Consider the following 25,040-nt stretch of genomic DNA (forward strand, 5'->3'; position numbering starts at 1 on the left):
CTCAGTTTCTTTTGTCTTCTAGAGCCACACAAAAATGGATCCCTGTTGTCTGGTCCTTTTCATTTGAGTTGCTGAATAACAAATCTCAGCTATTTTTATGAATTGCATTATTGAGGCTGGGAGGGGAGATTCTTTTGGTACAGATGTAAACTGTGCAGCACCCCATACAGACACCCACCCACACTCAAGTGAAGCAAAGTCCCCATTCTCTGGGGTTTCTGAAGTGCAGGAGCAGGCTTTCAGTGATATCTCCAGCTGTGCCAAGGGGCGTGCAAAGAAGGTTGGCCTTTGTATGCTCTTCACTTCAGAAAAAAATACTTTCTCTTCTCTCTTAGCTGGTGTTTGCTTGGGGAAAAACAGTATTCTTCAGCCATTCCTGGTTTTAAAATGAGCAGCACCTGTAGCACTTAGGCAGGTGATGGAACAGGCACTGATCACATACACAGTGCCTGAGCAGCTGACTTGAGCCACTTGTGTTCCAGGTGGCTGAAGGAAGATCAACCTGAGCCAAATTTCAGTCTTTTTAAGCTGAAAATACTTAGTAAAGGGAAAAGTATGTGGGCAGCTGCTTGGAATGACAGCACTGATGATCCTTCCATCTGCAGGAGACTTAACATCGTGGTTAGACAGGGCTGAAACAAGGTAGTGTATAGGTCTAAAAGCCAGACAGTGTAACAGAGAATAATCCTGAATGGTGGCATTATTGTGCTCAGCTGTTAGCACTCTTTACACTGCAGTCCAAGTGACCTCCCTACCTGGTCCTCTTGAACTTGAGGCCATCACCTGAATGTCAGCACATTGACTCTTGTCGCACCAGAAGTTATAACTATGCTTTGCCTGAGAGGGGTTGGCTGATAATGAGGTGGATATCTGGACACACAAGAAGGATTGTGTGTGATCCTAAAAAAGTGTAGAAGTGAGAAGTTTGTTTTATGCCAGCTGAGGAAATTGCTGTTAGAGAAGAATATGCCACTTTTTTTCCAACTGTGTCCAGTTCTGGGCTTCCCAATACAAGAGAGAGGTGAAGCTACTGGAGAGAGTCCAGCAAAGGGCCCCTAAAATGATGAAGGTACTGGAACACGTTTTTCAATATACCATCACTCTTGTCTCAAATATATATACATGTACACCCCCACACACAAAGAGAGAGAGATATCATTCCTTAGTGAATGCACCAATCCCTGTAAAGCTGCTGAGTTCATTCGGTCAATGATGTCAGGCTCCATCTCTTGTAACAGTCTTTCAGAGCACGAGAGACAATGTGCAGTGTTGGATTGTTGCCTGCTGATGACACCACGGAACTCGTCTGGTCACTGCTGAGCTCATCTGGTTTTGTCAAAGTTTATATTTTGTTGGGATGATGGTCGGAGGGAAGTCAGGGCCAGGCGCTGGTGAGCTAAAGACATCTACTTGGTGGGCTATAAAAGTGCTACATAGCAGGCTAATGGCATCCAACTAAGTTCATTGGCTGTTTTCCCCTAAAATCAAATCCCCTTGAGGTACACATCAGACTTCCCCATCTTCCTACATTACCCAGCAAGTATATCTGGGTCCCTGAGCAAAAGCAATCTCACAAGTGGGTTTACCTTTACCTGAAGCAGGAATAACCCAGACTGTTTTCCCCAGCAAATTCCTTATGTGCACCACAGGAACTTTGTCCCCCTCTACAATATGTAAAAGTTCTGACTGGGCTGGGCCAGCCCTGTTGGCAGATCCTCTGGGGTTGACCAACCAGGTGGCCTTTGCTAAGTGTGGATCTCAGTATTTGAAAGTCCCCCACCTCATTGCTCTCAGTGTAGTTTTTAACAGCCCATTGTACTGTTCGATTTTCCCAGAGGCTGGTGCATGGTAGGGGATGTGATATACCCACTCAATGCCATGCTCTTTGGCCCAAATATCTGTAAGGTTATTCCAGAAATGAGTCCCATTGTCTGGCTCAATTCTCTCTGGGGTGCCGTGTCGCCACAAAATCTGTTTCTCAAGGCCCAGGATGGTGTTCCGGGCAGTGGCATGGGGCACAGCGTATGTTTCCAGCCACCCGGTGGTTGCTTCCACCATGGCACTTGACTTTGCGGGTTGGTGGAAGTGTGGTATAATCAATTTGCCAGGCCTCCCCATATTTGTACTTTAGCCATCATCCTCCATACCAAAGAGGCTTTAACTGTTTAGCTTGCTTAATTGCAGCACGTTTCACAGTCATGAATAACCTGGGCAATAGTGTCCATTGTTAAGTCATGAGCCCATCTGTATATTGCATCTCTGCCCTGATGGCCTGAAGTGTCATGGGCCCACTGGGCCAAAAAAATTCACCCTTGTGTTGTCAGTCTAAGTTCATCTAAGACCATGAGCTGACCAGCAGCCTATTCAGGAACCAGAAGCCATGAGGAGTGTAGAATTGTTCTGGGGTTGGGGTGGTAGATTGAGTCTATGAAGATTTGACTTCAGTTTCTTGTCCTCTGGTTTAATTGCCTGATAGTATGTATCTATCTCAAGTGGTGCTGTAAGAAATGCATTAAATGCATAAACACTTTGATGTTGAAAGAATGGGGAAGAGACAAGTAGGTACTGAGATGGTGCAGAAGAGATGTCAGACCCTGTGATGACTGAGGTTTTGCCTCTCTCCAGTTACTGGCTCCCTAGACATTAAATATCTGAATTTAATGAAGGGTTTATCACTTTCATACTTTCCAGGCTACCTTACACATTTCTTTTCATCTCTGTTCACTGAATTCAGCATTTTTGCGGATGCTAATGAAATATAAACATTCTACCATGGGTGTTGTTTAAACTCAGCCATGCAGCTCGTTCACTCACTCCCCCCTTCTTGCCTTCCCCCTACTCCCGGAGGGATGGAGAGGAGAATCAAAAGAATGCAACTCCCGCAGGTTGAGATAAGAACAATTTAGTAACTAAGGTATAACACAGATCACTGCTGCTACCACCAATAATAACAATGATAAAGGAAATAACAAGGGAAGAGAATACAACACCTCAGCACCAGCCGACTGATAACTCTCCCCCCAAGCCTGACCAAGCTCTGACTGATACCTCCTCCAACCCTGCAGTCTCAGCCCTTCCGGCTAACTCCCACTTACATCCCGGGCATGACGTGCTGTGGTATGGAATAGCTCTTTGGTCAGTTTGGGTCAGGTGTCCTGTCTCTGCTTCCTCCCAGCTTCCCCTCCTCCCTGGCAGAGCATGAGGCTCACAAAGTCCTTGGCCAAACCAAAACATCGCTATCAGCTCTGTTCTCGAGCCGAAAGTCAAAACACTGCACTGCACCAGCTACCAAGAAGGAGAAAAATGACTGCTACTGCTGAACCCAGGACACATGGGCCAGGGATTCCTTCAGACGTGAAAGACCCATCATTAACTCTTCTACTTTGTCCTGTCCCAAGAAAATTCTGTGAAGTTGTCACCACCAAGTAGTCAAGAAAGTTTCAGGTAAAAATGAGTACATGATTCACCTTTTTCATTTTCACTAATTTCAGGAGTGGTTTAGTTTTCTAAGGGCTGAGCATTGTTTCTCACTCTACTTGGCAAGTTATGTGCACCATACCAACCAGTAACGAGGGGTTTGTTGTCTTTCAGAATAGAGGGTATTTACATGGAAAAAATCTTGATGGCTTTTGTTCATGTCAGTGTTTTCTAGGAATACAGCTCTGCAATTTGACCATCTTTTCTTCTAACTGTATTGTAATGCTTTCCAGTTCTGTTCCAGTGTGTAAATAAGTGTCTCCAAAGTAAATGAATAAATTGTGATATTTTAATCCTACCAAATTAATTTCTTTCAGCTGCTGGCTATTACTTTCCTTCTCTGTGTGTGTTGACTTGTAATGAGGAGCTGGGGTTACTGATTTTTGCCTGGACCCAATCACCTCCGTGTTTTGTGAGTTGTCATAAAACTGACCACTATTGTACGAGCAAATGGTGTCATTCCTTTGCCATGATGAATTCTAACTTCAACCACCCAGCAGCAGGTGAGCAGCTGAGGGAAGCAGCATGTTTGGCCAGTGAAGGAATTCCAGGATTTTCTGTATTGCTCTAAGGCTCCCTGTGGATTGCAGATTCTCAACTGGAAAGTAAAGGCAAGATGCTCAAGAAGATGATTTTTGACCGTCAAGGAAAACACCGCTTCCTGGGAGCTCCCTCTCTGAAGTTTGCAGCACTGCAGCAGGTTTTATCACTCACTCTCTGTTCTGGCAATGCTCTTAGCTGTGAAATACCACTGGTACTGCTGTCATAGCAAAGATTTGAGTTGTTCCTTGTGACGGCAGGATGAAAACCTGCTGAAGACCTGTGGCCCAGATGGCACTGTGTATCTTTGTAAGGCTTGTGCGTGAGCTTTTGCTGTGAGAGATAACAAGTTTCCTTCACAAGAACACATCATTTTTCCTAGCATTTATCTGAAGGCTTCCTCTAGAGAGAGGAAGGTAAATACTGACCTACTTCACAAATTGAAGCTCCTGGATTTGGTCACTTTTATTCCCAAAAGTGGTTCTTTTTTGTTACACTTGCTCCCTCAACAGGCTCCTTGCCTTTTCAACCTTTCTCTCACTATCTGATCCCAGGATGACTGCAGGAATACAGAGTTTTCAAGTTGTCTTATTTGCATTACAAAATTATCTCCTGTAATCAGTCACTGAATCTGGCTAAGCACACCCAGGACTGCCTCTCACAGCCAAACAAGCGATGTAAGCCTGATAGACAAAGAGGAAAACACACTGAGCTGATCCAGGGGGGATGTGAAGCTTCCTGCTGTCAGTCAGAGTGGTAACAGCTTGTTTAAAAAGGCAGTGGGTGGATGTTGACCAGCACTAATTTTAGATAACTAGGATCTGGTGTCAGGAGAAGTGGGGTTTAATTTTGCGGGCAGCATGTGAGAGCAACACGCAGCGGGAATGGAAGAAGGGCACAGGTGAAAGGAATTTAGGGATTAGAGTAGTTTATAGCTGCCCGTCTCCACTAGAGTCAATAACCACAGGGTTATTCTCTGAAAGAGTAACTCCATGTTTGCTCTCCACCCTCCGAGTTAAATATTGGTTAATGAAAACTAGCACTGCTCCTGCTGCTCCAGTTTTAAAAATATGCTCTGTCTTTCCAAAAATAGAGTTAGAGTTTGAATTGAGAATTGAAATGTCTGGCCCAGGGCTTGGTCCCAGCAAATAAATTGCTTACACTGAGTTTTCCAGCACTGACTTAAGTCTGTCTACATTGAAGTCTACTGCAAAACTCCCCTCTCTGAGCCCAGGCAGCATATGTTCAACATCCCACCCGAGTCTTGTTTAAGAGGAAAGGGTATCCCTGCTTCCATTCTGTTCCCAGTGAGGGGAACAGTGTAAGTGTGGAGAGCTGGGGTAGCACAGAAGCTGGTGGGTGTGTCAGTGCAAATGCATACAATTGGTATTTGCAGTTTACTCCAGAATAGCGACATATGTATGGGGATGTCCTCTTATTCAAAAGCAGATGACAAACAACTGTTTATGTGTTTTAATCAACTAATAAATTATGTGCTTACTCACCTACAGGTTGATTAAATGGTGAGGTTTTCTACAAAGAATAAACACGGTCCAGAAAGGAAACTTGGGAGAAGAGGAAATGCAGTTTACAAAATTGTCCGCTCTCTTTTATACTGACCTCCTAAAACTCAGTGGCCCTTGCACTACTGCAGCCAGCCCCACTGCACTGCTGCTGGGCTGAGCCCTGCCTTTTCATAGTCATAGAATGGTTTGGGTTGGAATGGGCCTTAAAGACCATTTAGTTCCAACCCCCTGCCGTGGGCAGGGACACCTTCCACTAGAGCAGGTTGATCCAAGCCCTGTTCAACCTGGCCTTGAACCCTGCCAGGGCTGAGGCAGTCACAGCTTCTCTGGGCAGCCTGTGCCTGTGTCTCACCAGCCTCACAGGGAAGAATTCCTTCCTAATACCTAATCTGAATCTCACCTCTTTCAGTTTAAAATCATTCCTTCTCATCCTATCCCTAAAGCCCTAACAAAAAGTCCCTCTCTAGATTTCTTGTGCTCCTGTAAACCAGTTGTGTATTCAAGCCCACAGTGTGCACTGCTTAGCAAGAATTCGCACCATCTTCTATTCCTGCTCATCTGTCACCGGATGCCATTTTTCTGTTTTCCCTAAAATTTTACAGGTGGCTCTAAAAGTATTTGCTTGTGTGGAGGTACGAGTTGTTCTTAATGGCATTAACACAAAGCATCTCGCTGTCTTTTCAGCCCTATGCCACATTTACTTTTCTGGAAAAGGGCTGAAATAAAGTGTCTTTGAGACCATAATATCAAAGTGTGGGAGACTCTGGATTTTGTTTCTAATTTCTGCCCTATGTTTTAATTCTTTTTAAGTCTTAAGTGCTCTTAAACCATAGTATCTGGCTATTTTACACTGTGACCAAACTTTGATTAAAGCAGTTTTGATACCTTTGGCTTCATTTTCAAACTGTGACTAAAAAGACAACTACAGGTTATTGAATTGCAGCAGTAGAGACTGTGGACTAAAATGTATGTGCTATATATATATTGTGCACTTTGGGGTCATTTTTATGAACTATTTAAATACCAGTCATTAAACTTTTATACTGCAGAGCTGAGTAGCTACTTGACTTAAATACTCAATAACACAAGTGTTTTTATTAGTCTTGCAGCTACTGGGTTGTGAACTGTAGTTACTGTACAATCTTCCAGCTATGCTCTTGTTTTCAGTAACTATATTTAGAAGTTTGAACCATATAAAATGTTAATACCAGACTTATAGGAAATAAATGTCTGTATAAGCCTTGCTGTTGTTTTTTTTTTCACTGTAGTGCAAGAAGGAGTTAAGTTTCTAAAATGAAGCAACAATTTGAATCCTGATCCAGCCTCTTTAGGAAGAGTTGTCACAGCCTGACTTGCCTCAGCAATGCTTATCATGGGAAAACTTATTTCAGGGCCTCTCTGACAGCAAAGCCTTTATTTCCAAGGAGAATGACAATAGGCTGAAAAGCAGGGTTTTTTTTCTAACGAACTGACACTTCATAGAATGTCTTTTAATAATGAGTAAATGCCAGCAGCCAGCAGAAAATCTTTTGGTTTCCCAAAAAATCCCAAAGATTTTCCTAAATTATGTAAGGCAGACATCATGCGCTCTCCTCTGCCCATCAGCATGGCCTTTAGCTACTATTCACTGCAGAGAGCCCAGGAATGCCTGTGTTATGCCTAGGACTTTTGACCCAGAACACTGGTCTGCAGCTAGGTGTGCAGCTTGGTTGGGTGCTGTATGCAGTTTGCTATCAAACACACTAATTTCAGGAGAAAACGTGTTACCACTATTGTCATTAATAGTCTTGGCTTTGTAGTGAATTCGAAATATGTAAGGCAAAATTAATCCCACTGAATGTCTTAGTCTGAGCTGATTGTCTTCACCACCAGTAGAAAGATGTAGGAATACAGGTGTTTTTCTTAGACTAGATCAAGTATATTGCTCTGAAAAAGCCTGTTTTCTCTCAACTGATTTACACTGAGAATCCCAATGAGTAATTCAAATGTTCACAGCTCAGGTAAGGCAAATCCCATCCTCTGCGTCTGGAAATACAGCCCTCTCATCAGGAGGTGGACTTCTCTAAAATCTGTGCCCCCACTGTTCCCCCTCTTAATCCATTCGTAATGATCAAGGAATTCCCTTTGAACTCTCACAGAAATAGCAAGCACGGATGGCTTAGCATGTTATTTCTTGTCATGCCTACTGTCATGCAGCCATTTCTCCACTGGATCCTGCCATGTCTGGTTGTGGTATGTGTTGAAACCTCCTGCTTCGTGGTGTCTTGACACAAACAGGATGATATTCACCCCTGACTCCATAAAGTAATGTGGAAGGCATTTGGCAGCGTTCCTAAATTCTTGCTGTTTAAACATGAGGAAGCAGGTCACTTCTGCATACCAGCATTGATTTATAGAAACTGAATGCCATGAGGAATCCTTCCCTTTAAACTAAGCAGGTGATGCAAGGGTGAGGTTCTACTCCCAGTTGCAGGTTTGATCCCAGTCACCCTCACACAATGAAAGAAGCCACCAGCCTGTCAAGTACAGTAGTCAAACATAGTTTGAAACATTTACTACTTCTTTCCTGAGGGCCACTGAGGGAATTCTCCTTCGTATTTCTCTGAATGTTTTAAATGTTTTGGGGTAACTTCCCCAAGCCTTGATTTTTACTTTAATGCCTCCCCATTTTTCTTCCAACTCAAAGAACACAAGTTTACTGTGTCTTGAGACAGCAGGTGCATAGTCACAATGGGAGAGACTCTGCACCACTCTCCCCCATGATGAGAACACCTGAACCCAATTTCTTTTTAACATTCTGATGGCATCCTTCTTCCCCTCAACAGCAAGCACACTGCAGTACTGTGCAGTTAGCAGCTTTGCAGTTACACTGTGTTGGCAATGACACTAAGTTCTTGCACGAGTGGATTTAAACTTTCTGGGAGAGCTGTTCCAGCATCTCCATTAGCTTCTCCTTGTCCTCGAGTGGACTGTGGGTGCTTGCCAGGGGTAAGTGCGTAGGGACTGGTTGCCTGGCTGGAAGACAAAAAATAAAAGCCTTTATGGATACATTTAACTACCTCTTCTATCACAAAGGAGGTGTATTCCTCAAGACACTATACCACCCAAATATACCTCACAGTGTTAAAGCTAGGAAACATACACTCTAGGGATCTGAAAATGCTGTTAGTTAAATGTATCTTCCGAAACAGAAATCAAGTTAATTTAAATTGTATTCTGGGAATAGAGTTCTTGTCCTTTAGCATGGTGTGACTTAGACTGGGGAGCAAGAGCTCAGTTGTAGCTCGGGGCAGTACAGATAAAGGAAGGCCTTACTACGAATTTATGCCTCCTGCTCTGTGTCACTAGTGTAACTCCTGCAGACCAATAACTTGAAATTATTGCTACAGGCAGAGGTTGCTTTTGCAGCATGAGACAGGATTTTTCCTTGCTTCCTGAATAATGTTTCTAGTGTTACAAAAATTCCCCAACTGGGACCTTTTAGTTTGGATTATTTTTAGTCTTATAATGCTTATTTTCATGCTTAAAAGTAATGGTTAAATTCTAAATGCTAAAGAACTTCAGCTAATTGCACAATCACCAGAAGTAACATGTATTCAACATAAAGATGTCTGACCATATTTTCTCAATTTGACGCTTTGTTTGGTTTTCCAAATCTCATACTCTTCACTCACTCTGGAAATATAGCTATATCTCCATCCATTCCAAGGGATTTTTCTCTAAGGACATGGAGTCTAGAGCCTGGGAACTTTGTGACAATGCTCTCAGATGTCTGTGCAGCTACAGTCAGAGCAGCACTGTTAGTCGGTTTAGGAAATCCAACTTCTGCAGTAACCAGCTGAGACCAGAAGAACGAGCTGTTGCAATACTGGGCAGCCTATCAGACTTCCCAGGGGAGCAGAGATGTTTGCTCTCTTAAGAGCAAATGTTGTAACTGGCTGCACACACCACATAATCTCTGCTCATGGAAAACTGAGGAGAGAGAGAAATATGAAAAGGAACAATTCCTTTTCCATCACTGAACACGAACTGCTTCCTTCCTAGCCATAGTGCTTCCAGTAGCCTGTGCTAAAGTTTGGGAATTATGTGTGAAAGCCAAGTTCAGCATCATGGAGAAGATGCTTCTCATGTTTGGAAAGCTCGATTGTGTCAAACACTTCCTATTTATGTTGGCAAATGCAGTGAATCCTCATTGTAGAAGTCTCACTTCATTTCATTTATTTAAAAATATTTATTTTAATTTTTAATTAAATTAAGTTTTTTTTTCATTTATTTTAAATTTTATTTTAAAATAAAAAAGTTGACTTTGTTGTGCACTCGAAGGGAACAAAAGGAAATGGAGGGAAGGTGTGACTGGTTCAGCAAAAGTCTGTCTAGGGCCAGATGAGCAAAGGGACTAGATGAGGGTCTGCGGCAAGTGCTCCTGTACAAAAAGCCCTTTACTGAAAGGGCCTGAAGAGGCTTCATACTAAGCTGTGGTTTCCAAAGGGAAGTAGGAGAGAGAGAAATAACTGACTTCATCACTATTTGATAAGCACAGGACACAGACACAGGATTTCTCTTGCAGCCTTAAGAGTAGTTATGCCAAGACCAAAGCTCTCAAAAGTCTTAGCTATAGCTAAAGAGCCAAGGTGTGTCCCCTGTTTACTAAAGCTGGGGGTAGACAAAGGCTAAAGGGAAGAGCCTGGTGGAATTATGGTCTTAGAGAAAGAACAACTGAGCAGAAGCATTAGGACCAGAAGGTGACAGGAGTACAAAAAATGCAAAGTCTGGTTCTACAAAGAAGACTGACGAGCTCGGATGTGGGGTTTCTGCATATCCTAGATGATAACATAAAAGAAGTCTGGTCAAATACCTGTCAACCAACCCTGTGTGACTGTCTGGGAGGGGACAGAAGGGACAAAGTCAACCCAAATCCAGAAAAGTTTGAACTTCCAGCATGTTCCACCTAGAAAATCGACGTATCAGTATTTGGAGGCCACATCCAACAAAAGTACTGGGCTTGTGTAAGCAATTACCCTGAGCTTTACCCTTCTCCTTCTGCACTGACCCTCATCGCCATTAAGACATCTATGCTTCCAGCTGCTCCTACTAAGATGCCTGTCATTTGTCTGGGAGAAAAGAAAGGCTCTGTCCTATTTTTCAATTCGCTATGCTTATAGTGCCAAAAATGCCACTGTGCACAATCTCCCAGTGTTAGAAAAAGGGGAACTGGCAGTTTTAACTATCATGGAATGGCAAGAAAAGCCTATCAAAGCAAAGCCAATCCCCAGTGCTCTGTGAGAAGGATGCTAATTTCTCAGCATCCTAAAAGATGGTATTTGACAGCTGTGATTCACCTTCTCTTGGCACAGTCCTGCTTACAGCTATTTTCATTAAAAAATGCCCAGCCCTCCCTCAAGAAAAGCTTTTAAGTCTTTATCAGCTACTTTAGAGGAAAAAAAAAAACAGGGATTTAACACAGTTGTTCTCTGGTTGCACAATGCTCACTTGAACTTTAAAGCTTGGAACGATCTTGAGAAATACTTTTGAACAACCCTTGCCTGGTCTGACCTTCATCCCCTGCCAAACCAGAGGGGGATCCTACAGTTCAGGCAACTTAGGAATCTCCACTGCTATGCAAAGTAAGACTCTGCTGCCTTACCTTGGATGAACAATCCTCTCAGTAAACTCATTGCTTCAGATGATACTGCCATCCACACAACAGCTCCCTGGGCCTCTGTGCACAGGATATTCTTCATATTCTAATAGAAATACTTGGACTGTGCAAAGATGTCAGATGTGGGAGAAACAGAAATACTCAAACTCAGGTATCCTAACAGGATTTTTAGCTCTTATTTTCTCACCATTTTTATGAAATCAGTTGCAGCACTGTATTTTAAAACTGTGCAGTCATCAGTACCTAAACCAATTACATAATTCATGTTTAAACTCTGGTTTCCCTTTATTTTGTCAAACAGGTGATGACTGAAGGCCCATCTCTCATGGCTGTTTATTTTTGAGGGTTGCAGAGTCCTTGAACTTTAAGGTGGGATAACTTCATTAGGCTTGAAATGCATAAAGTCTATGCAACAATAAATGTATTTTAAAGACAAATACATTTAGCTGGAAAGGGCAGCTTTCAAGTGTAAAGTAGATGGGGTAAATGCTTCTGGCATCAGAAGCAAATGTGGGAAACTGTATCCCTAGAAAAGACCTAGAGACTGGATTGCTAGTCTGCATCCCAAGCTTGGGTGTTAGGGGCTGGTAAGGTATTGTGGAATGCAACATGCATACTGGATAACTGATGCCTGCCTGCCAAGCCATGGTCACTGAGGAACAGCTGCAGCTCAGACAAAGGGCTCTCTGGCCAAACATGCTGCTTCCCAACGCCAGTAAACGTTTAGAGGAAGGGGAGAGGAACAGAGCTTGCACAACAGTGCGTGCTCCATTTTCCTATATGTGCTCACAAACTCCCAATGTCTGCAGGCTGGTACTTACAGAGGCAGAAGCTCTATCTGTGTGTTTAACAGTCCCTCTAAAAACGTAACTTAAAGGTTAGCTTAAAGAATTGTGGCTCTGCCGTGCATTTGATCAGGGCTGGAACCATTCATTGCCCATCATTATTCTCTGGATATACAAAAATAGCAGACACTGTGCAGAGCAGAGCTACCAAGGGGGTACAAAACTACTTTAAGCACCAATTTGGAGCCAAGAAATCACTGCATCTGTTTGAGATATCCACTTAGAAAGTTTTATTTCTCTTTGCCTTTAGACTAATCCTGAAAAGAAAGAATTATAGTCAGTGTTAAGCAGATATTATCTGGAGTGTCTGCCCAGCTGGGGTGCATAACAGAGAAACGGATGTTTCTGTGAGCTTTTCCCCATTGTTCTGTTAAGACAACTTGCTATCTCCAGGACAGAGCAAAAATAGCCAGACTAGCATCAAGCTCAACAGCCTGTCCACCAAATTAGCTCCCAGGGAGATAAACTACATCAAATGTGCTGTAAACGCCAGGGCATTTGTGCATAGCAGAAATACAGCCTTGCTCATCCTGACTGGATCTATGGGATAATTTTGTCAGAGACCGCCACGGTCCTTGCAATCCATATCCTGGCCACAAGCTTATTTTTAAAGTGGTTACAGTGCTTTTACTGACCATGTCTGCTGCTGCAGACTGTAGGGAAGAACTGAGCAGGAAGAAAAGGGTTTGTCAGCAAGGGACAGTTTTCCCCCTTGAGAGTTACCTTAAATCAAAAGAAAGCCTAGCCATGTTCTCCAGGCAAGATGGTATACATTTGTAAGTCCATGCCATCCCACTCCTGAACAGTATTGTTTGTGTGTTTCTGTATAGGTTGGGTGCAATGTGCAAGCAGCGGTGAACACCTGGCTTTTTTGCCAAGGAGATGGTATAAGCCATCTAGCAAAAGTGCTGGGATTTGTTTTAAAAGCATGAACTGTACCTTGGTTTGTGCATACATCATAGTTCCATCAGATGTCCTATTTCCTGACTACAAGTCAGGTATGTTTAGCATGGTATGTTGAACAAGCATGGCCCCAGAAGAGACAGTTATCTGTAATCAAAGGAATGAAAAGCAAATGAATGAAAAACAGAACCAGGAATTCCCCACAGTTGCACTCAGGCATGTAATGGGGTCTTCAGGCCACATTTGGAAGCACCTAGGGAGCAGGATTCTTCAGCATACTCTTTGCACCCTGCTTGTACTCATGTGTGGGGCTTACCTGGAGGTGAGGTGAAAAAAAACAGAATGTTTTTTTAGAAAGCAATTTTCATTCAAAGTGGGGTTGATTCCTTCAGGCAACTTTGTGCTTCTTCCCTTCCAAAAGTAATCGGGAGAAAGAAAACAGTAGAATTGAACTATTTGTAGTTGATAAGTTTAGCATTTATAGAAGGTAATTAGAAAATGGGAGGCTGTGCGAAACTTGGGAAATTTCATTTCAAACATATACCTGCTGTCCTATTTTACACCAAGATCTCTGAGGTTCTGTGCTCCTGTTACAGGTATTTTGCACTACACTGCAGGAGGTAACTTGCCCCAGGGAAAGTAAAAGGGGAAGTTTCCAAAGGAACTGTTCACTTTGATTTCCAATGAAGGGTTGAGAGTAGCAGGCAGGAGCTTTTGCCTTGGAGAAGGAGGTGGCCTTTCGCAAAATCCAAGAGGATTCTAGAGATTATAACTAATCCTGTATTGCCAGTGAAGTCAAAGAAATGCTGTCACAAACCAGAAGGTAAGAACAGTAAACCACCGCTTTTCAACAGCATCGCATACTCACCAGTCTGGAATCAGCTGCTTTTTCCAGGAGGGGCAGCAGAGCAGTTGTCAGAATGTAAGTACCTAAAAGACAGACAGGCACCAACACTAACTTTTGCTTTTAAAAATACTTTCTTCTCTCCTCACCCTCTGCAACAACCTAAACCCCAAAGTCTCTTTATTTCTGACACTTGATCTGAATTTGATGATGATTTTTGTCGCTGCTTTATTTGCAATATGCCAACTCAACTTGTAGGGGTCCACGTTGCTGCACATTTACCAAAAGGCACATCAGTTATTTTATAGACTTTTATGTTTATTGTACTTATGGAGCAAACTGCTCACTACATTCAGCCATGACTTTGAAGGCAAAATGCCTCAGGTACAGATGTCCTTGGGTGGAGGCGATGGCGGTGAAGAAACAGGGAATGCATTTCTCCTCCCTGTGTGACATACATACATGTGTCTATGCCAAGTCATGAACAAGAGAAGCAAATTGTGCTTCACACTTGTGTTTCTCAGGGCCTTGCATGTTCACTTAAGACTCACCCATTTTTGCCTTCTCACTGTGAAATCACTTGGAGTACGCTGACACTTTTGATTTGTGCTGCACACAAAAAATGTCTCTTAAATCCCCAGCGTGACAATTAGAGAAGGTAAAGGAGTCCTTGGCAGGGGGTGAAGGGCGGAATAATAATGTTGTGTGCCCAAGGCTGAGCTATGATTACCTGGGGAAACTTATTGGGTCCATCCCCATTATAGCGTTCATTCAGCTTAGATTTATACGTACCACACAAATATATCCCATTACAGTTGTTACCATGACCAGCAAAGTTTGTTATTCAAAACACTGCTCAACACGAGTGTATGTGAGTCAGACACACCTAATGATGTTTCGCCTGCTGAAGTGTAACACAGGGATTTTTCTTTTCTCTCTTCAGGGATATTTTTTGTTATTTTTCCCTTTAAACTGTATTTTAAAAACTGTATTTTAAAAACTGTTTAATTCCAAATGAATTTGCCCTATTTAGTCTATTGTTTCCGCTTCAAGTACAATAATCCCTCTCTTCTCTTCACAAATGGCTCCAGTTCAACAATTTATGTCAGTGATAAACATACTATTTTCCATGAGCTACCAAGGCCATGTTTTCCACTAGACATGAAGACTTCAGCATGTGTCTTTATAACCTCTTTTCTGCAGAGGCAGTGAGATCACCCAGTTAAAATGCAGCCTGTTTATAAATATGCTACCAAAATCAAATGCATTATATGCTTAGTGCACAAACTGTTCAGTTTCCCCGTCAGTCACAGTGATCTTCATTTCCTCTGTGTAATCAGAGGGACATCCATATACACACAATATATTAAGCCCCTGGCAAATGAAGCAAAGTGAATGTGCAGCAGATGAGTGAATGCAGCCTGTCTTCAGCAGAAAATGCAAGCAAAAGCAGTTGCTGGTGAATAATGAGAGCCCATACGTCTCCCCTGGTAGTGGTGGGGGACTGAAGGGTGACATCATGAGGACAAGAGCTACTGCTGACTGTTACAGGAGACTGGCGCCATGTGAAAACCCCAAATACACCAATTCCTTCAGTACAAGCTGAGAGCATGGATTAAATTCCAATTTGCTACGGATTCTTCAAGTGCGAAGTAACATCATGTCTTGGTTAAATAAGCTACATCTCCTACTGGCAGAGCTGCAATGCGCCAGCTATGACGACGCTTGGTTTTACTGTCCCACAGATCAATCTACACTTTTAAGGGGCTTTGTGTTGATTTGTTAATTCTAAAGGGATGCAAAGATGAATGCACTAACATTGCCTCATTTACAACTGAGTTCTGTTTTGTTTTCCAGCTGGATGAGTGTCCTGGGTTCAGCAGTAGCAGTCATGTTTTTCCTTTGTGTTAACTGGTGCAGTGCTGTGTTTTGACTTCCAGCTTGAGAACAGTGTTGGTGAAGCCGATGTTTTCGGTTGTTGCTAAGTGATGTTTACCCTGACCAAGGACTCTGTGAGGCTCATGCTCTGCCAGGGAGGAGGGGAAGCTGTGAGGAAGCAGAGACGGGGCGCCTGACCCGGGCTAGCCGGGGAGGTATTCCATACCACAGCATGTCATGCCCGGGGTGAGGGGTAACTGGGGTTACCCGTAAGGACAGGGGCTTCCGGGTGGAACTCGCTTTCTTGGCCGGTGGTATCGTATTCTCTTCCCTTGTTATTTTCCCTTATCATTGTTTTAGCTGATAGTAGCGGTGGTGATTTGTTGCTGGACTGTTCTTGTCTCAACCCGTAGGAGTTGCACTCTCTCGATCCTCCTCCCCGTTCCTCCGGGAGCAGGGAAGGGGAGAGCCCCGGTGCAGGGGGGGGGGGGAACGGACGGACCACAATTGTTGTCAGCTCGGCACCACTCACTGGGAGTAAGTGAACAAGTTACCTGACTGGGTTTAAACCATGACAATGAGACAAATGTTCAACGCCAAAAATCCTGCTTATAGCAACTACAGCTTGTCAGAAGTTTATGTGCTTATTTAAAACCACAAAACAACTGCAAAACTAGCATCTCCTCTCTTCCTTCAGTTTATTAACAATTCAATAAATCCCACAGAGTCAGAGCACTTCATCATTTTGCCCCACAAAACCACATGCTAATTTGCTTTGAGACAGAGGGCAAAAAGACCAGTCTTGATTTCAGCTTCATAGAATCATAGAATAGTTAGGGTTGGAAAGGACTTTAAGATCATCTAGTTCCAAACCCCCTGCCATGGTCAGGGACACCTCACACTAAACCATCTCACCCAAGGCTTCGTCCAACCTGGCTTCCTATGGTAAGTGCTAGTATCTCATAGGACACAGCTGGGACACGTCATTAGGCAGGCATTAAGACTGAAGCACTTAATTTCACCCAGTACAAAATATTTCACCAAATATTGTCCTTGTTTTAATTGTTTGAACACAAACTCCTTAGTATTTTAACCACTACACTTGGATATTGTATGTTCTTGTTTGATTGGGCTGGTTTGTCAGGTAAAACAGCTTGGACGAGAAGTTTAGTACGATACTAGTAGAATAGATGTACCTTATTAAGAAGAGTTATATTGTCAATTGGGATACATCATCAATTGAAACCTCCACATCTTTATTCATGTAAATGCTGGCACATAGTATGGCAGTTACATTCAAACCCATAGGAAGAATGCTAAGCGTAGCCAGTGCAGAGGCCTGGCACTGCCACATACCTCATGTCATGTGCTTTGCCAAACACAGCTGTACTGGAGCATGTAGTAATACAGAAATTAATTTCTAAGTGAAATGGGAAGCTACAGATGTATGCATTGCCTGACACAGTCCTGCTTATAAAAGCAGGAATTGCATTTACAGTATAAAAAATGAAAAAGGAAAAATTCCTTATTTTTGGTAAAAAAAACAATTTTGCAAGGAAAACCAAGACTGATTTGGTAGAAGAAACTTCATTTCCTTCTCCCCCCACTTAAGGAAATTAAGGTATCATACAAATTATTTATCCTTTTGCTAATAACTCAAAATTAATATCAACACACTGGACATCTGCCTTTCCAAAATGAACACTTCAGCATTCAAGTACATTTCCTTGACACAAAAATCACTTATGTCTGTCAAAGGAGAAACCTCCTCCTGCAGAGCAGAATTAAAGATGGTAAAGCATATCAAGTGTGATTAATGCTTAATTATCTCTGTGTTCAAACTGTACAGGTTTGGTTTGGTTTTGTTTTTTTTTGTTTAAAAGACCAAGAGAGAACACAAAGGTGCACATGAAGGGAAAGGTGATGACCAACAGTGATGTGCCTTGCACCGAAAACATTAAGCACTGGGATATCTTGGTGATCCTGCCCCTCTTCTGAGAGGACTTCAGGAATTCTGTCAGAAACAAAGGAAGACCTTTTCTTTTTTACCAGAAAAAAACAACTGCCACTACTCCTGAGGGTTTCTGAGGAACGCATGTCCTTGTCTCAAGCAGATACTCTGTGGATGGAGATGCTCAGCCTTGAGGCCACCACATTTCCCAGTGTCTGTTTCGCAGCAGCTGTATCTACAACAGACATGTGGCACCTGGGAGCAGGATGCTTCTGTCTGAACAGTTCTCCTGGACTATAGCCCATTTTTTGCACAGGTCTGAGTGCCTGCAGGAAAGAGCAGGCTGTTTTGAATTACTCACACTGTGGGAACTTGAGCAGCAGGCTCTCTCTGACACACATCTCAGACCCAGCAGGCAGGGAGCTATGAGTACACCTACATGGCAGTGCTGGACATACAGCTGTACTACCTGCATCTGTGACTGTGTTACAGAGGCTAGATGCTTGTACATCATTTTTTTTTGCAGCCATTGGAAGGTATATTGTCTACATGGCCTGAAAGCTTGACTCCCACTGGTGCAGTAGAGGGGAAAAAATAATTTTGCAGTGAAATGGTATAAAACATCCCTTTAAAAGCTGTTCCACAAAGGAGTCCAGCAAAATGAATCTGGGAACTTGCTCAGAAGTAGCAGGAAGGCAGAAAAGACTGGGTAACCATCCAGTCTATCACCCCCACGTACAGGATTTCATCTTGCCCTCGCTGAACTCTGCTAGGTGAGAATTTGACTAGAGAAACCTACTGGACAAGCTATAGCCCAGTTCCACGTTATGAGGTTTGACACAGAACTTCTTGGCAATGTTTTCTCCAGTTAAAGAGGCTCCTGGGACTGATGCACAATTTCTTTTAAAGGTAAACATCCTCTCAACATTTGCTTTTCTTTCGAAAAATTCCTGTAAGTTGCACATCTTGAAGCTGAGCTCACATAATAGGAAATCATATATAATAAACACGGTATAATCAAAACCTTCCTATAAGGATAGAGCAACTTCATTCAATCAGCTCTATCATACAGTAGGTTAGACACCGTGGGTTGTCAGTCTGCACGTTACACATGGTAATTCCAGTAAAAGCAAGGAGCATGGCACTTAATGAGAACACACTTTGTTCATACACACTCCTGCTCAAGTGCTGATCACATGAATGTTTCTTTAAGTTTCATGTTTACTCGCTAAAGGAATTGCACACATTCCCTTGTGGTCTGTTTTGTAATTGCTCTGCTTGCTCCAAGATCTTCTCAATTTCTTTGAGAAATGTCACATTGTGGTCCAATTAATGACTCTTGTTTCTAATGCCACACAGTGAATTCCTTTGTCAACCTATATGAGCAGTAATTCAGTGCCTTCACAATCACATAGTGAAACTTTGATGATGCAAGCATAGAAAACGAGGAGCTGTTATGGAGATAAACATTCAATTTGTGTGCAAAGTTGTTTAAAACAAAACACTTCAAAAGTCAGCTTGTCAGCTGCACAAACTCCTAAATAAAAGTATGCTCCTTTTGCATCACCTGAAGCAGAAGCTGAGGGGACTCTATGGAAAACACTGTGGTTGGGTTTTGCAGGAGGGTAGCTCTGAACATTACTCCAACAGTTACTTCTCTGTGGATCCCACCATCTCTACCACAGTACAACCAAAGTGAAAGCTATCCCCATGCAAGGTACAGAAGTCTACAGTATATTACAGACTGGTCCGTCCCACAGAGAACTACAAACCATTCTGTACTAGAACACAAAACTAAGCAAAACACAGAATAACCCTAAGAGAAAATATAAACATTGGGAAAGCAGAGTTCCAAAATGCTGGTGGTAGCAGGCTAAAGCTGAGTTACAAAACCTGGAAGACTCCTGAGGATTCATATTTCAGACTTGGAACAGGATATCATGTATAGTGATGGTATATGAATACATACTCCTCGCTGCTTTACAGGTTTAAAGTGACCCCAAAACCTGTACTTCAGAATTGATTTGTAAAGAAAATTATGGTTTCAGAAGAAGTAATTTTGTAAAGCCACTACCTGTTTATAATATCAAATTAATTGATGATGCAATTATTGCAGACCCAAGTACCTTGGTGGATTCTAGAATAATTTTTGCTTGATGTCCTATTTGGCAATTAGTAGTAAATTGTTGGTGAGGTTTTTCATCTGCTAACATTCAGATAAAGGCAGGCAGCCAGCACTACACTCAGTGAAGTTTCCCATCTGCCTGAGTTTTAGAGTATTATTAGGAACAGTGTTATTTCAACTGTGAAAAAAGTGGGAACAGAAAAAAACCCTCTCCTTTTATTATACAGATTTCAATGTCTCATTCATCTGGTAAAAATCATTTAAATTGCCTTCCTTTTCCTATGTTCAAGGCTTTTAAAAAAAGAACACACTGACAGTCCTCCTTGACCTGGTTATCTTGTCAAGCCTGCAGTTTATGCAGTTGCAAGCAAGAGACATCCCTGGATCTGCCTGCTGAGTACAAGATCAAGAATGAAGATTTTAGCTTGCTGTCTCTGAGGGCCAATTCTACCACATTAGCAATAACAGAGTGTACAGGAAGAGCTAATGAACATGAGGAACAAAACAAAGGTTTACATCTCCCTTGAATTACAAAGCTCAGCTCAGTAAGGGTTCCTCTGTGTCCTGGGAACCTAGGCTGAAGCCTAGTACAGCTAGTGGATATGCAATTACATTTAACCTTATCCTTTCATGTAGCACTTCTTATCCATAAGTCTCAAAGCTCTTTGGAAAGAAAATTGGTATCATAGTTTCCTTTTCACAGGTAAGGTTGTCTTGCCAAAGATCAGGCAGTGACCTTATGGCAGAATGACAGCTGATATCCAAGCTGCCTGATTTCCAAGTGGCTCGGAACACACAGCCCACCAGGCTGCTCTGCCTTCTGTGAAACACCAGTTAGATATGGCTTACGTGTAGGGAACAGACTGACAAATATCCATAAAGGTTAGGCAATTTGCTGTAGATGGCCTGTACTGCTACTGCTGCAAAAAAGCATTTTATTTCCTCTGGCTTATCTCTTCTTGCCCAGAGAGTAAATATATATGGCTGTATTATTAAAACACGAGAGCACATTAGACTATAGAAAAGATGCATACTGGGAGCATTACTTATGTATGTCTGAGCGTGTTTTAGCATTCCCTTGGCTGGTCAGTAGCAATAAAAATATAACATATATGCCATTTTTCCATGTCAAGCAATAAGATGTGTTGAGTAAAAGTAAAGTGAGGCAGGCTATAAAACAAGGATTGTTTCAGTTAAATGTCTAGTGCTTCAATAAGAACATGCTGAACTTGCCTACCAATGCTGACAGGTTTTTTCCAGAATGACTGAATATTGCCAGTTTGGAAAGTCTTTGTTGGGAGTTTTAATAAAACAAGGAAAATTAAATTTTACTTAAAAAAAAAGGAAGTGTTGGCTCAGAAGTCTGCAAGTCTCATCAAAAGAAATGATTGTCACTGCCCAGCTTCTGAGTACAAGGCCAGCCTGTGGGAGGAAATGTAAGGGCAACAACATGCTACCTAAAAGATACACATATAAATCCTGCTCATCATGATTGGCAGCTCCCCATGAAGTGTGCCCACATTACCCCAAGACAGTCGCTCAGTTTCATACTGATGGTGTGATTCAACCAGCAACGTGCCATTTCAGACACGTGTCTTGCTACTGCCCCCACATTACAGTGTAAGTGCTGCGCAGCTGTTGTGCTCTCTACACCTTCACTGAGCTGAAGCAATCAGAGCAACAATTCTTGGGGATTTAGCAAGGATAAAAGGTAAGACATTTTATGTGACAGCAATAACAGAACCACAACAAGTCACGTGGTGTTTGTATCTGAACCCCATTTTAAGTGTGCTAGGCACCAGCACAGGTACGGCTGCTGCTGCCTGATCGATGCAGTTTGAACTTGATTATTAGACAAACCATACAGAGCCTGAACTGTCACCATGCACTTTGCATTTTCATGACCTTCACCCACTTGCATATTCTGACAACACCAGAGAGGACTCTGCCCCTTCTATTTCAGTGAGCTGCCCTCAATTAGCTAGTCAGTGGTGCTCCACATTAAGGGAAGTTCACCTTCTAATCCAACCAGTATTGGTTTTGAACATATTCATCTTATCTACCTGAGGAATTATGCATTCACTTACCTCATATACATCCAAGAAAAGATCAGGATATAAAGTATGTTTCACAAGCCAGATAACCAGTTAGAACTGAACTCCATTATGCTTGAAAACAGAGTAACAAGTCAGCCAGGAGGAAAATATTCATAGATTTGGTTTAAAAGCTCCTCAGCATTTCAGATGTGCAGTTCTACAGCTTATATGAATATTAATCAGATACAGAATTCAAAGGCTATGCCCTGCATTTAAAGCATGTTATAGTTCAGAGTCTTATATTCTTAGATAATTACAACCTACACACTCCTTTACTTGACCAGAGCTAAGATCCAGATAGGAAAAAAACAACAGTGAAAGAAAGATGGAAGGATCACATTGCATGTGAAGATATGAAAAAGAAAATAAACATACTATTCCATCTTGTTTCTGCAGAAATCAAGCAGTCATGACTTACTGCTTCCATGCTGATGCTGAGGGGGACAACTACAGATTTTCAAACCAGGATCTTGAGCCCATGTCACCCTTCAGGCTCTAGCTTTTCTGGGGAAAAAGGCAGAGAGAGCAATTTAGTTTGTTCTCTCAGCCCACATTCTAGTTTACAGCCAACTGATATACCAGCCATATCTAATTTAGCCAAGCTTTTCTCTGGGAACCTATAACCATGGATAGTTACCAATACAGAAATAACTTCTCCAAAGTAAAGCATGCCCAAAGGTACCTAGCTCTTATGAAAATTACTTAACACAGCATCTACTCTGAGAGGCATTTTCTCCATGCAGCTTTCTCCTACTACTATCTCCAGCAGATACGATTTATTACCCTATCTCTGACTTTGAAAACTCCTGCACCATTGAGAGCATTCATGTGTCTGACCTGCATGCACAGAAGCTTTCTCTTGCACAGACAGCCTGTTCCAGCTCAATTAAGTCCCTCTTGATTCTAAAAGCTTCAAAGTTAATCCTTATTGCTGCCTAGAGAGAGCCAGTCTGAGGAAACAACCAGCCCCTGCCTGAACTCTGCAGAAGTCGGACAAGAAGATAACTTACCTGTTTCACCTTATCTGCTCAAATGTGTGATCACCACATTGACTTCTCATACAGTCATGCAATAAGTGATACACAAATGAACAAAGGAGATCTACATGTAGCATTCATAAAAGATAACACAGGAATTCCCCTAGTTCACTATAATCATTATTCAGCCTCCTCTGTGCAGCTTCATCTCCCTAGTGGGGCTGATTCATAGCTGGGAAAGAAGAACTTGATGCTTCTATTTGTGTGGTAAAATCTAATTCAAGTGATGCACCAGCACAGTTCCTCAACAATTAATTTCCTCAGTGTTTAAAACTAAACCAAAACGTTTGTTTCACTCTGCTTCTGGAAGAACTGCACCTTTGTGCATTGCTGGATTTCTGCCTGAAAGACCCATAGGAGGGTTAAACTAACTTCAAAGTGGAAGTTTTTGTACTTCTGCAGGCAGTGGAAATTTGATGGCAAAATAAAATTCACTTTAAAATCTGACAATGAGAAACAGAAGAAAGTTAGCACAAGCAAATGAATCTGCGCCTTTATATTTGAATTAATTGCCACTTCAATGCAGTCAGACTTGCAGAAAAAAGTAAGCCGTATGTACCATGTCAGCTAAGCAAAAGACGTGTCTAAGATGTTAGTTTCCAAAGTAAATAAGACTTAAGGAGGCAAGACAGAAAAAAGGTTGAGTATAAAACCTAACAACGGTAATGAGAGTCTAGCAGAAAATGTGCGCTAAGAACTTCAAAATATGCAGCTAAAAAATCTGCCTTTCTTTTTTTGTAGCATTTCTCTGTATATGAATTGAGAATGGACAAGAGTAAACAGACATGGAGACTAACGCAAACACATTTAGAGCAAATTAAGCAGAGAACTGTGGGCAAAATTGTGAAATGCAAGCTACCTGTTGGACAAATTCATAGGCTATGCACTCCGAAGACAGACACAGGATTGAAGTATGCAGACTTACCCACACATCTCATTTATGTTCAATTTTGAATATTTCAGCAAACTTTCAGATTTTCTTGGTGTCAGATATATCCAGAATATGCAAGAAAATATTCTAGAGTAGCAAAAATAATGTTAGAGCCAACAGGGACAGTGAAGGACCCTTCAGGACTCTTCACTCTTAAGACCTCTCTAGGCAAAAAGGTATTCAAACAGTATGAAAAAATTTTATCTCCAGAACATAAGTAAACAACTTAGGTTAACACGGACAACTGGGAGTTCTAATTCTAGTCCTTAAAATATGCAGTCATGTGCCTCCAGTGTTTGACCATCCTCATGATAAAACAAACAAATCCTATTATCTAGTCAGAATTTTTCCCTGTTACAACATGTGCCTGCTGCCTCTTGTCCTTTCACTGCAGACGTCCAAGAGAAGCATGAGAATGCCTTCTCTACACTGTCCCATCTCACACCTGTAGACTATAGCAAGACATATCTCAACCTTCTCTTATCACTGAGCAAAACCAGCCCTCTCAGCCTCTCCTTGCGCATCACACATCCATATCCCTAGTCACCCTGGCAGTTGGACTTGCTCCAGGACATCAATGACTTCCTCATTCTGGGTAACCCCAGACTGGGCACAGGACTCCTGCTGCGGGCTCACAAAGGCTTAACAGAGAGGAAGATGCCCTTCCCTCAGCCTGCTGGCCACAGTCATTTTCACAGAGCCTGAGGTGTGGTTGGCCTCCCCTGCCACAACTCTAGGTCCTTCTCTGCAAAGCTGCTCTCCAGCCAGCCCATCCCAGCCTGTACTGCTCTGTAGGGTTACTCCACCCCAGGGCAGGCCTGTGCATCTGCTCCTGGTGAACTTCATGAGGTTCACATCAGCTCAGTTCCTCACCTGTCAAATCCTTCTGAGCAGCAGCCTGACTCTCCAGCTTCCACCCTGATCCAAGATCATCTGCATTCTGGCAAACACTGTGCTTCACTCCATCACCCAAGTTGTTAAGAGACATTCAACAGCTTTTGATCCTGCATTGACTCATCAGGGATGACACTAAAATATTGTTAACAGATCAGCTCTGTACTGCTGATTGCCACTTTCTGAGCCGTATGTTCCACATAGTTTTCCACTCAGCTTGTCATCCACCAGTTCAAATCACATCTCTCCAAACTGGCTACAAGGATACTACAGCAGACCGTGTAAAAGCCTTGGGAAAGTGAAGAAGTGGCAAGCACTGCTCTCCTCTTGTCCA

General features: G+C 42.4%; 1 protein-coding gene across 1 annotated transcript in view; it reads right to left on the reverse strand.

Annotated features, from left to right (window-relative positions):
* Window positions 1–8,207: 8,207 nt before the first annotated feature.
* The window catches only part of DHRS12 (dehydrogenase/reductase 12), a 34,318-nt gene continuing 17,485 nt past the window's right edge, over window positions 8,208–25,040 (reverse strand). Inside the window, 8 exon segments of the mRNA XM_061458166.1 lie at window positions 8,208–8,558; window positions 11,188–11,287; window positions 11,390–11,414; window positions 12,300–12,434; window positions 12,982–13,097; window positions 13,819–13,880; window positions 23,178–23,223; window positions 23,807–23,899. Coding sequence (XP_061314150.1) covers window positions 8,452–8,558; window positions 11,188–11,287; window positions 11,390–11,414; window positions 12,300–12,434; window positions 12,982–13,097; window positions 13,819–13,880; window positions 23,178–23,223; window positions 23,807–23,899 — 684 coding nt within the window. The 3' untranslated portion in view covers window positions 8,208–8,451.

This window comes from Pezoporus flaviventris, unplaced genomic scaffold (genome assembly GCF_033815535.1).
Source record: "Pezoporus flaviventris isolate CSIRO_AGI_PZ_B2104156 unplaced genomic scaffold, CSIRO_AGI_Pfla_v1 ptg000025l, whole genome shotgun sequence".
NCBI lineage: Eukaryota > Metazoa > Chordata > Aves > Psittaciformes > Psittacidae > Pezoporus > Pezoporus flaviventris.